This window comes from Podarcis liolepis, assembly GCF_965112155.1.
Source record: "Podarcis liolepis genome assembly, chromosome: 3".
NCBI classification, from domain to species: domain Eukaryota; kingdom Metazoa; phylum Chordata; class Lepidosauria; order Squamata; family Lacertidae; genus Podarcis; species Podarcis liolepis.
Genome location: NC_139557.1, coordinates 94636061 through 94649756, shown reverse-complemented (window position 1 = coordinate 94649756; position 13696 = coordinate 94636061). Strand labels below are relative to the sequence as shown.

Here is a 13696-nt window from a genome sequence, read left to right as displayed (position 1 = left end):
TACTCTTTCTACAAACTTACTTTGAATTAAAATATTCCACTGTTCTTCATCTCTTTAGAGACTTTTTGTACATAAAAACGTACGGCTCATGTTATCCCAAGATAGTGCATGTTGAGATGTGCTAGTCATATTGAAGGTTTCTCATGACTTGGCTCTTTCTATTTCCCTTGCTTTTCAAACGTACTTCTGGCTTTCCAGCAGTGCAACTCAAAGGGCACCTGCTGCTTCCCCATCCGCTCACAGTATTAGTACTAGCACTCCAGACCGAACCCGTTTTCCTCGAGGGAGTTCGAGCCGAAGCACTTTCCATGGTGAGCAGCTACGGGAGCGGCGCAACGCCACTTACAACGGGCCACCTGCCTCACCGTCACACGAAACAGGCACGTTTGCTCAAACTAGAAGGGGGACGTCAACTGGCATTATAAGCAAAATAACTTCCAAATTTGTCCGCAGGTTAGTACCCTCCGTCATTTCCATTTCCAGGTAACATGGAAGGTGCAATGGGACGTTACATTGTTAGAAGCAAGCCTTGTAAGCGCCTGGATGAGCAACTGCTTGGAACCCCCTCATTCAAGCCGTTGTAAAATCAGATGATAGGATACAGTAGTGGTGACAGCTTTCTGTATTCATGTCGTTTTTTAAAAAAATCAAAAACTTACTGAATAAATTGTACTGTTCAAATCCAATAGGTATGAAAAACTTGGTTCTTTGGCTAGTGTCCCTGAAAATGCTGACAGGCATCCTAGCACTTAAAGGCTGGTTCTAATGTTACTGATTTCATACGTGGGTTTTCATTTGTGTGGAAAAAATGGTATGTGCACCATCATGTGCAGTGAGCATCATTTTTGGCATGTGGACACTTTAACATAAGAAGAGCCCTGTTTGACCAGACCAAAGACCCACCTAGTCTCACACCCCACAAGCAGGACACTCTCCATTTGGGTTCCCTCACGACTAGTATTTAGAAACATACCACCTCTAATGCTCTCATGACTAGTGGCTATTGATAGCTTTTTCCTCCACAACTCTGTCTAATTCCCTTTTAAAGCTGTCCAAGTTGATGGCCGTTTACTTCATCTTCAACTTGCAAACTCCTGTGTTTGCTTTACTATGTGAGGACGTGCTTTCTTTTGTCTCTCCTGGGTCTTCCAGCATTCCGCTACATTGACTGACTCTGGGTTCCAGTATTATAAGGGGGGGGGGAACCCTCTCCCTATCGATCATGTCCCGCCTCACTCAACTTCTTTTCTAAACTAGAAAGTTGCAAAAGTTGCAGCCCTTCTCTTGGGATGTTTTACAGCCTCGTCATAATTTTGATTGCCTTTTTCTGAACCTTTTGCAACTCTGCAATATCCTTCATGACAGGCGGTGACCGAATTCTGAGAACATGCTGCAATTCTGGATTTCTCACTATGCACAAATGTAGCAAAATACACATGTGTTCTCTCTTTAATGGGACAATTTCCTACAGGGAAAGGGTTAGGAAATTCATATTGCTTGGAGCAGCCCCAAGTATTTATTTATTTATTTATTTAAAAAAACCTAATTTCCCCATTCATCTTGACCCATTCAACACTGTTTGTTTTGACGATATCCATCTGCTGTTAGAACTAAAGATATTACTGATTTCAAAAGGACTCTAGTTTAACAGTTAAACATTTATTGATATTATAATCCAAAAACACAGCCTAACGTGTAACCTGTTGGGGTGTACATTGGACCCCGTAATGTTAACTTAAAACTTAATTAGCTAGCATCTTAAGTGTAATTGTCATTTTGAAATGGCATTTTCTGAATCCAGAGCCCTGTAACTTCCTTTAAAATTTTGTATGGTAATGGTGAGGTTCACTAAAATCATTAGGAGTTTTGCTAGTCACTTTGTTGCCCTGTGAACCTTATCAGTGGCATTTGATAATAAGGCAGTTTCCAGTTCTGAAATTCTTTCCATGATTCTGTTAAATAGAGAACTCACTTGACAACTCATCAGATTTCACACATTGTGGCGCCACATGTGCAGATACTTGGAAAAAGTCATGTCATCTTTGTGTTCTTTAACAGCTACATCTAATTTTAAGTTATGTTCACAGCTTGCATTAATATTGTCTCCTTTTAATTGAATATATTTAGAAATACATTTCACTTACAACTTAAAGTGTTCAGTAGTGTACAAATATGTGCTGGAATCAGAAGTACTTTTTAAAAAAATACTGTAATAAAGCATATTTTATCTAGCATATGATTGATACCTTAGAAAGAATTATTTGCTGCTTGTTCTCAAAGTGTTCTGGTGAGTTTATGGAATGTTCTGTGTAGATCAGCCCTGCACAATTTGTGACCCACCAAGCTGAAAGCAGCCCACAAGAAGCATGAAAAACCCCTCTTTTTAGTGCCTGCCTGGGATTGCAAAAGATGATAGTTGTCAAAAATGATGTGCCAAGACTTCTATTGTCTGACTTAGAAATACAGGGTTTACTGGTTCAGAATGGTCCTGTCGAATTCAAGGTGAGAATTATGATGCACATATACTAGTTCTTCTCCAGCTTGGATTTTAAGCGGCGCTGGAGAAGAACTGTCTTCCTTGCACTCTACTTAAACTGGCTGTTGCCAAAAAAATAAAATAAAAATATAAATAAACTGGCTGTTGCCTGTGCTGGTCAGCAGCAGCAAGCAGAAGGGAGCCTGGCAAGCTGGTATACAGTGAGCCAAGTGCAAATAGCCTGTGGGATGTGCAGTTTTCCCATAGGCCTGTTGACTTTGCAGTGGGGAGGAGAATGGTGTGAAAGCTCATGGGGTTTTGTAAAGTCTAAATTCAAATTGGCTTAGAGATAAGGATGCTGATCCATTGTGGAAAGGGTAGAGACCTCACCTGTTGTTGGTGGCCTAGTACATAGCAGATGGGCTGCATATTGGTTAGGTGGGTCACATGCTACACAGGTCTGATATACTTGTATATTTGATTTCATTTTAAATATTACGATGGACTATTGTGTGGGGCGGGCTATACAACACTCTGCAGATGTTGCAAGAAGTGGTGTCTTTGAGCCCTTAAATAAGAGCTGTTAAAGTTGGGAGGTGGAAAATTTTAGTATGTTTTTAGGTGGTATCCAATAGGCCTTAATTTGCAAATAACTAACACAATTGGCAAATGTGCTGCTGTGTTATGACTTAAGGGCATGGCAAAGCACATGGCTAAATGCTAATAGCGAACTGTTTGAGGCATCTTCGTGAGTAAGAACCCCTGTCTGGATAAGTTCCTTGCTGACTGCAGTGGTGGTCTCTCGCCATTAATACACAGTCGGGTGGGGAAAGGAAAGAATGGAGCATACTTGCCGTATGGCTTCTGGCTTTTGAGCGTGGCTATTTTAAGCTCACGGTGTAAGGGGGGAGGGGAGGGGCAATCTGAAGTTACCCAGCCAGGGTAAAAATAAACTGAAGTTTCATAGGGAGAAAGTAAACTGCAGCTTTGGAAAAACACTATTTTTAAAAAATACTAGTAAATGATGGTTTCGTGCTATTTGCTCAAAAGTAATTTTAACTTTGTTCTGGATAACCGGTTTTCTTGACTCATTTTTTTTTTAACCATTTATTAAAATCTTGACCTTAACTTTGTTTTGAGGGATCCAAGTGAAGGCGAAGCCAGTGGCAGAACTGACACCTCAAGGTGAGGAGCCACGATTAATACTTCGCTGCTAGGTCCCTTTGTGTTCAAAGCTTTATGATTCTGAAAGCCTTTAAACTAATATGTAAAACAGAGGAGTCTCTAAATAACGTGTCTTTTAAAAAATACTATGTATGAGTTAAATTCCCCATTTCTCTTTTAAATACTATACGATTAAGTTTAAATAACTTTTTAAAAAACACAAAAAACAAGCTATGATCCTGCAAGTTCTTAGACTTCAGCAAGTCCACTTTGGGAAACCGCTCCCTTCTAAATGTTTGCAAGGTCACAGCTTAAAAAAACCCACAACTATGTATATTCAAGCATTATCTTTCATTGCGTAGTAAAATCCTACATTGCCATTCTGAGAACTTTGCCAACTGCCTAATATGCACTTCTGCCATACGCCTCTGCTTTTTACAAATACTAAAATAAAAAAACGTGCTGGCAAATCCTTTGGGGTTAATAAGAGTATATGCATCAGAGAACCTCAGGCCCAGGGACTGAATGCAGCCCTCAATAACTAATTATTTGCCCCTCTAAACTCTCCGCAGGCTACACCTCCTCCTGGCCCTGCTTCACACTCTTTTTGAGTGTGTTTTCTTGGCTGCAGTGTGTCCTCGAATTCCTTGAACTCTGATGACAACTCTTGCTTCCCTAGATGGAGGATAGAGGGGCAGGAACTTAGCCTACTTTACAAAAAGTGAAATTTACTTTCCTATCGCTGCCCACTTTGGCCTCTGGCCCTGCTCACGACTGTCGTGTGGCCTTTGGAAGGTTGCTCAGAAGGGAATGTAGCCTTTGGGCTGATAAAGCTTGCCCACTCATGGTATATATAAAACAAAAACAGAAGGATGTTATTTTTAAAGATTGCTATATAACACACTCTGGAGATGTGGGAGTTAGCCTTGGGCTGATGCCTTACTCGAATCCTGCTTGCAGGCTGCTTAGCTTGAACCAAGGACACTACACACAAACACACACCGAGAGTCATAAGTAAGTTGCCCCCATTCATCTGCTTCACAACAAGGGGTGTATCCTAGGAATGTTTGTGTGTGTTGGCTTTTATTCCATGGGCAATGTGCTGCCTGGCATGCAAACCCAAAGCTTGCTCCTCAGCACACAGCTTGTGTGTGAAGCTTCTCTTTAACAATCTGAGCAAACTTAGTGGGGGGTGGTTTCCTCTTGAAAGTGGTTTACATATCAGGAAGGGATGATCTACATGAATGCTATTTTGCCTAGTATTCAATTGGCATTTTATACATTGAATACGTAAATCTCCTTTTTGCTGACCACTCCTTTGAGATGTTGTGGTCCATATTCTTCCCAGTATTATATGCTGGAAAGACCATGAACCCCCATTTCTATACTTTTAGTAACTGATCCCTCCATCCTATCAACCTTTGTAGTAAGCTTCCCTAAAAGATGTTGTTACTGGAAGACCACATTACATTTTCATTATGCACATGTATGTATCGTTGTTGAAAGTGCTGCTCGGGATGTTAGTGCTCGCCAGCAGTCACATTTTCCACTTGCTGGTGAAATTGTGGGCTCTGAATGAAAAGGGGTGTGTCATCCTGCTTAACTTTTGCAGGTGTTAAAGATTGAAATAGCATTGCCTAGTCCCCAGGGCGTATGTGTGTGAGCACACACATTCATGTGTGTGCACCACCACCACCCACTATCACAGGCAAGAAAGCTCCTAACATCTTAGATGCTGAAAAATCTACTTGATAGAAAACTAAAGTTAAGTTCCAATGGTTGATCATTTTGCTGCCCTTTAGTCATGCATTGCAGGCTACAAAATGCTTCTGGAATGCACACCAGGATTGGAATTTGTTTCTGATTTTTCTTCTTACGGCAGCTCCTAGCCAAATATCCTTCCCTGAAATGCTTCTGGTTAGGGAGTGACTTTTCAGATGTAGGGTGGCCAGTGGACTTAGAAGCTCTGCAGAGGGTAACTAACTATGGACCACGTAAACATGATGTATTGTGTATAAGCAGTACATTTTGCGGTGATAAAATATTTCCATTCTCCTGTCACATTCCAGTTGATAGGCTGAAGCCACTGCACTGCTCCTTGCTCCACAGCTTATTTCCTCATGTGATGTTGGAAATATCATAGGACTTTAAGATACTAAATGATGTCTAAACAGACATTGAATAATTCTCAGCAAGCCTGGGACCCTTGAAGGCAGACAGTGTGTGGTGAAGTTTTAGCTGAAAGAATAACTAATAATAATAATAATAATAAATAAAATAAAAAAACATACTTTGCTAGGGCTGCTATTCTGTGCACTCTTATTTGGGAGTCAGTCCTGTTGAACTCAGTTGACCTTAGTACTTAGTAAACATGCATATGATAGAACTGCCCAATTGTTTTCTTCCCCATTACATCACAAAACAATTTGCGGAAGATGCTGCCAAAACATTATGAAATACTTTATAATAGGAAGCAGTGTATTCCCTGTCAATGATTGGTTTGAGTTCATAAATGTTCTGTATTGCACAGAAGGTAATGGCAGATATGACGGAGAGCCATGCTGCATATGACAGCGCATTTCTGCCACTGCCACCCTATCATTGTGCATCTTTGGGGTTGAATGGAGAGGAAACATTCTTTATGGATTTGTGTCCCTTAAGTGCCAACTTTTAAAGATAAACTAGTTATAGTTATTTATAAAATTGGACAGTAGAAGGAAGCAACCCAGTTGTTTAAGAGATGCTCATATTATTAATTCTGTAGGTTGATATATTATTGCTTGGAGGAGGCATTCTAGGCAAGAATCACCCAAAATTATTTCCCTTACTTTCTCAACTTCCAACTTTAAATTTGCAAAATAAGCTGTTATTGTAAAAGAGGGTAATATTTTTTAATTACTAATGAATGAAAGGTGGCTTCCTTTCTTCCCTGCTTTTGTCAGCATTCCTTGCCTTCTGTTTTGTGTGGCCTTTCAATGTTTCGGTGATCTCCCTAAAGATGAGACCTAAAGAGAGCCTAACCAAGTTGATAGTTGAGAAACTTCTTTTTGTTGCTCTACTAAGCGAGGATAATTTTGATCAAGAGCATTTTTAAATTGTCTGGTGCTTAAGTGTAATTCCCTAATTTGTCATTGGTATATAAATGATGTTTCCCTTTTCAGGAGCACTTCTGGTGAACCAAAAGACAGAGAAAAAGAAGATGGTAAAGATTCTAAGCCACGGTCTTTGAGGTTCACGTGGAGCATGAAGACCACAAGCTCCATGGACCCAAATGATATGATGAGAGAGATTCGAAAAGTGTTAGACGCTAACAATTGTGACTATGAACAAAAAGAGAGGTTCCTGCTCTTCTGTGTCCATGGCGATGCACGACAAGACAGCCTCGTCCAGTGGGAGATGGAAGTTTGTAAATTGCCACGCCTGTCACTCAATGGAGTCCGCTTCAAGCGAATATCCGGGACTTCTATTGCCTTTAAAAACATTGCATCCAAAATAGCGAATGAGCTTAAGCTGTAAAGAGCAACAACGTTTCTGGGATCAGGGAAGAGTCTAGCTTACATTCTGAATGTACTGGTTATGCCTAACATGATTGGCTTGTGAAACTCCCCATGTAGAAATTGCCCCATTGCAATAAGGTTATACATAGTTATTCTGAATTGTAAAATTAAATTCAGTATGACCTATATTAAAAGGAAAAAAAATATTGTAGCTGAAGAAGTTATGTTCACATGTACAGGTAAGTATATAGAGCATTTTGTTCATTTTATGTTTATAGAGTTGTATAATAAAAAAAGAAGGCTTAAATGCAGATCTTGTATAGTTGTCTAGATATCAGCACAGAAGTGTGTTTGCTTTGAGTTAAGAAGTTCTTCCTGGTCATTATTTACATTTTTTGTGGTTTTTATAATTCTTACCTCTTACCATGCGTTTTTTAAAAACTACGTCCATAGTAGAAATGCACAAAAAAAAATGTTTTCACAACTGTAGCATGAACAATTTTAGTTACTTTAAAACAAATTGCATATAAAAATTGAATTAGTCACGGACAGATTGGCTTTTGTTGTATACAAGATTTTTCCTGCTTCCCTTTCACTCTTAGCCTCCTTTATAGAACAGTGTTTATTTGGCAGAATAAAAAATAAAAATGCAACCATGTTTACAGTGTTGGCACTTACAGTGAAGAAAAGGGGGTTCTGAGTTTGTTGGCCTCTGGCCCCTTGAAACTTGTTGGGGAACAGAAATCATGTCTTGATAACATTTTTTTTTTTAAAAAAAGGTTTTTGGGAAGACTGAACTATTGCTCTTGTGACATATGGTCAAATGTAGCAACAGAATAGAAGTACAGTTCATATTCATTCATCATGAAGTGAAATACTATTGTTCTCTGCCTTCACAAATCCCACTTTATGAAAATACATTGTTTCATAGCACAAGGTATTCTGAAATGTTGCCCAATTGTAAGAGCTAATAAATGACACCTCAGGAATTAACTGGTTTTTGGAATATTCCCCACCCCATCCCACGCTCCAGTACGTGCAGTTTCATATACTTTACAGCTGAGCAAACATGGTTTATAACAATAGATTATTACTTACATGATTGTACAAATTTTGTTCTCATATATCTTGTTTGTGTTTCTAATATTTTGCCCACTTTCTTGTATTTATTCCACATCATTATGCCTGTAATGTGCAGCTGTGAGTAGGCATTTGCCTATGGAAGTAAAGAAAACTCCTTCATAATTGGTGATATATAAACTATGTAAAACCACTAGTACTTGGTACATTTTAATATTTGTTATTTTGTACTCAATTAATCATAGCGGTTGGTTGTGCAATGTTATTTAATGTCGTAATTACTGTAATTTCAACATACGGGCCCCATCCGCACATCCCTGTAAAGATTAGAAAAGTCATTCAAAATTGTCACTTTATTTAAAAAACAAAAATGAAAAAAAGAAGCTGTGGTAAACTCTGTAACCCGAAGTTAGAAGGCTGTAAGTGTAGCTAAATGTGCCATTTGAGAATGGATTTCTGACAGATGGACTTGACATGCTGTACTGTACTGTGATGTAGCTCTCCTGTAACAGTTCTGTTCTGAAATGAACGTGTATTGTTGCCTTAGAAGAAGAAAAAAGGATGGTGTTTTGGCAAGAAAGAACTGTACCCCTTTTTATCTGGTGTTCCTTTTTAAAATAATAATAATAATAATAATTTTTTTGATGCAAGTCATCCTATTTCACATTCACTGGTGCACTCTATTAAAAACTTACTTGAACGGTTCTCATACTACCTTCCCTTGTCTTTTGCTCTTTGTCGCTAACTGTGCCGGTTGGGTGGTTTGAGGCTCCATTGAGGAAGGGTTGCAAGGGGAGGTGGTGGTGAGTTGGTGGTTGCAGGTTTATAAAAGTGTTTAGATTTGTGTGTTTATTTTATTTCCAAATAGTTTCTTAAAACCAACCCAAGTGCCTCCCCTCCCCAACCTTGGCCTTGTTTCTTTTTTTCTTTTTCTTTTTTTTTTGAGGGGGCATGGTTCAGTTTTAGAGGACCCCAGGTCCTAGCGTGAATTCATCCCAGATAGGAACTTGGGGCTGTTTTTGTTGTTGTTGAGATTTTCCTTAGTATGCCCAATTCCTATGGCTCTGGATAGGTTATTAAACTTAAGAATGTAAACATTTTAATCATCTAAAAATCAAGTAAAATTGATGAATTCTCAAAACACTAAACAAATTATCTTAATCACTCACAAGCAGTTTAGCCATACCATTTAATGTCAGCCTTGCCAAAGAATGTTTATTATGTGCATCTTCTGCCAAAGGGTTTAGGGTAGCATACATGATTCCATTTTATCAGCACAGCGACTGTGAAATAGGGCTGGGCTATGGTCTAGAGCTCCCTGGAAAAGACCCTGATGTTGGGAAAGATGGAGGGCACAAGGACAAGGGGACGACAGAGGACGAGATGCTTGGACAGGGTTCTCAAAGCTACCAGCATGAGTTTGACCAAACTGCGGGAGGCCGTGGAAGACAGGAGTGCCTGGCGTGCTCTGGTCCATGGAGTCATGAAGAGTCGGACACGACTAAACAACAACAACAAAGGGTCTAGAGCAGGAACTGGGAAGCATTTTAAGCTTGAGGGCCACATTCCCTCCTGGGCAACTATTTGGGGGCCACATGGCAGTGGTGGGTGAGACAAGAGGCAATAGTGGGCAAAGTAACAAATGTTCTACACACACTCATGCACCCCTCTCTATCAATCTAGGCAAACAAGAAGCATCATCCCAGAGTTCAAGGGCACATTCCAGACTGGCAAAAAAACACTTGAGGTGTCAAGTAGGGCAGCTGAGGAGTGTGGCTGTGGAGTGTCAAGAGGGTCACATAGGCCCGAGATTCCTGAACTAAGGGCACCCTGTGGCTTAGAAGGACTTCGCCATAAATGGTTGAGAATTTTCCCCTAAAAGTTTTTTATTCAGTCCAATTTACATTTTCAGTTTTCCTCTAAAGTAACAAGAATTGTAAGCATACTCTGCTTTTACATAAAAGCTTACACACTAAAGTTGGTTCATAGGCAAGTTGTGGTCATTCATGGATGGTGACAGATTGACCACAATCGCCCATGCATAGGTGAGCTCAAGGTTGGATCACTGCATCGTGAGGACTACCTTTGGGCTTGGTTCAGAGGCTGCACCTGGTGTGTGGCTAACAATCTGCTACTCAGCCAAGTCCAAGGTGTTTGTACTAAAGTGTAAGTTAATTAGCTACTTGAGAAACCGCCTTGGCCCTTATATACCCTGTAGATCATTGCAGTTTGTGGGAGATTTTCTTCTGCAAATTCTGATGATCTCACAAGCCCGCTCCACAGTAACTCGGAAAAAGACTTTCATTGTCGCTGCCCTGTTCTGTGGAATAGCATTCCTGTCAAGATATGACAGGTACCCACTATCTGTGCTTTCCAGGGACTAAATTAAGATATTTTTCTTCTGATGGGCTTTCTTAGCTGAATAAATGGGTCTCTGCTACAAGTGTATATTCTGTAGTGTTTTGTTTTAAATGTATCATCTGTTTTTTGTGTGTGTGCTTGTAACTTTTCTTTGCTGCTTTTATTGCCTTGAGATGATTTTGTAGAAGGCGATTAGTAAATTGTGATTGTTAAGAATATAAAGATGGTAGCAAGTAAATATTTATTGCAACCATCAGGACACATGGCGTTTTGCAGAGTAGAAGACAGGCCTTTGCCCAGACAAAACTGCAGCCTGAAATTTGACCCAGGGAAAATGGAGAGGAGGGGTAAATGAAGAATATGTGATGGTTTCATTTTAACATGTGCTTAGGATGATTTGGGAAAGGGCCATCGCTCTATGGTACAGTATCTGCTCTGCATGCAGAGTGTCCCAATTTCAATCCCTGGAATCTCCAGGTAGGGTTGAGAAAAACCACTGCTTGAAACCTAGATAGGCACTGCCAGACATAGAACCATAGAGTTGGATGCCCCCCCCCCTGCTCCAGCATCACCTAGTCCAACCCGTTGGAATGCAGGAATCTCAGCTAAAGCATCCATGACAGATGGCCATCCAACCTCTGCTTCAAAAACCTCCAGAGAAAGAGAGACCTCAAGCTCCAGTCAATGTAATACTGAGGTTGATGAATCAATATTCTGATTCAGTATAAGGCAGTTTCCAGTGTTGTAATGAGCTGCAGATGCGAATGTGGGGATTCAACCAAAGGTGTCATGGAAAAGTGGGTTTTGACTATGGATGTGAAGGAAGAGGTGGCATCAAGCAGCTGTCTTGGGAGCCAGTTTCATGTGTTGGGCGGGTAGTTGTGGAGAGAGTGGATTTTGGGGGACATTAAAACATCTGAGAATGATGGAGCTTGGAGGAAAGAATGTAATAGGCAGGGATATATCTGGGTGTGGGTGGGAAGTGAAGTGGGGAGCAAAGCAAAGGCAGTCTTTGAAAGTAATAACAAATGACTGCTGGAGCTGGGAGTGAGCAGGAACCTATTGTAGGGAATTAAGGAAGGCTGCAGGGGGCAGGTAAGCCATGCCTCACATAATTGATCAGAAGTCACGTACACCATTTAAATGGCAATGCCCTTCAACTTGCAGAGAGACATCAAATATTTTACTGAGGGGGTCAAAAGGACCTTAGCTCCTAGGAGTTGGCTCCTATAAGGAAGGAAGAGCGTCATGTGGCCAGACTGAGGCTATTATTTTGGCAAAGTGCAGGATATACATGAGGTGACCAAGCTGAGACAAACAAGAGGAGAAGATTGGTCATCGCCCAGCTAGACCTGCAATCAAAAGAACTTAAGAGGCCAAAGATCATCAGACCAAAGATCCATATAGCTAAGCGTCTTCACATTGGCCAACCCAATGCCTTACAGGAAGCCTATAGTCTAAACCAGGCATGGCCAAACTTGGCCCTCCACCTGTTTTGGGACTACAACTCCCATCATCCCTAGCTAACAGGACCAGTGGTCAGGGATGATGGAAATTGTAGTCCCAAAACAGCTGGAGGGCCAAGTTTGGCCATGCCTGGTCTAAAGGGTCTATCTGATTCTGCCTCGGCTACATTCTTCCATGAGGTAGTACAGCTGTGAAGAGATTTATTGAGTGCTAGATGATCTATCTATGAATTTGATGCACAGGTTTGGTGATTTTCCTTTAGGGACTCTGCTGGCCAGTTGTGCCCTTTAATTATAATATATTTACAATGATAGATTCCCTTCCCAACCCCCAACCCCAAAAACCCATGTTGCTAAACCAAATTCAGCCTCAGAATTAATGTACTTTTTTCTCACATAAAGTATTAGAAACCAGTAGTGCAGAATAAAATGGGATTTGGGGGGTGGGGGAGAAAGATTAGATTCTTTATGACAGCTCCTGCTGGAGGAAAATGTATATAATTCCCAATATCTTAGTAATCAAAAGAACACTTCTAGTACAGCGCTCGGACAGTGAGGCATGGTAAAATTCTTAATTACTTGGGGAATTACTTTAGTAGCGACATCAAATGAAAACAAGATAAGCTTATTAATGAATTCCAACCAAAGAGCTACTGAACTAAAGATGAAATAGCATAAAATAGGAGGAGGAACTGATCATTTCATGTAACTGGTTTATGGATGTGTAGTGAAGTGTTTAGCGAAGATTAAGTACTGGAGGGTTTATATCATTAAACTAAAAAAAAAAATATGATCTCGCTTCTCTTGCAGAGGCAATATGCCTGCAAACCTAGACTCACTTTGGATTCAAAGTTTAGAATTCTGATCAATTTCTAGACCTGAATATGTTCAGAACCTACTTCTGGCTGTCCAGGTGAATGAGACAAGGTCGGGGGTAAAAATGGAGACAATGGGGGCCAGGCCATCACATGCATTATGTCAACTTGATTTCAAAGAATGCTTGTATAAGGCTTATGAATCATAAGAGCATAAGAAGAGCCTGCTGGATCAGGCCAATAGTCCATCTACAGCATCTCATAGTGGCCAAGAACATGCTTATGGGCAGCCTGAAAGCAGGACCTCACCACCACATCACTTGCCTCACTTGTGGTTCCTAGCAACCATATTCAGTCTGTCTACACTGACTGGCAGCAGTTATCCTGGATTTAAGGCGGGGGGGGGGGCGACGACGACACTCCAGCCCTACCTAGAGAGGTCACTGATTGAACCTGGGACCTGATCCTGTCCCACTGAGCTACAGCAAAACATTATATATACACACATTATACTATATATATATATATATATATATATATATATAGTTTTTTAACATATCATTTTCAACAGTAATTAAACATACTTTTACATCTTATTCAATTTTTTTGACTTCCATCAATCCTGTCTGAAAATTTTCCAATCTAATCTCTCAGTATGCATTTATTATCTTCCCTATTACATTTCAAACTCATAACCAATATCTCTATCTTTTTCTACTTTGTAACACTTCGTATATTTCTCCTTACAAAACTTCTTGTAGTCCTACTAGCGTAATTTGTTGATTACAGTTGCTCTTCAAGTAATTCATATACTTCTTCCAATCTTCTGTAAATCTC

General features: G+C 40.2%; 1 protein-coding gene across 7 annotated transcripts in view; it reads left to right on the top strand.

The window, feature by feature from the left end:
* MARK1 (microtubule affinity regulating kinase 1) overlaps positions 1-8931 on the top strand; it is a 71304-nt gene extending 62373 nt beyond the window's left edge. For 4 of the 7 annotated variants that reach the window (XM_083496069.1, XM_083496068.1, XM_083496073.1 and 1 more), the window contains 3 exons: positions 199-453; positions 3617-3661; positions 6802-8931. In XM_083496069.1, the coding sequence (XP_083352195.1) occupies positions 199-453; positions 3617-3661; positions 6802-7156 (655 nt within the window). In that variant the 3' untranslated portion in view covers positions 7157-8931. The remainder of the gene's footprint in view (positions 1-198; positions 454-3616; positions 3662-6801) is intronic. The other 3 variants (XM_083496071.1, XM_083496070.1, XM_083496074.1) reach the window with 1 other exon arrangement.
* The last annotated feature ends 4765 nt before the right edge of the window (positions 8932-13696 follow it).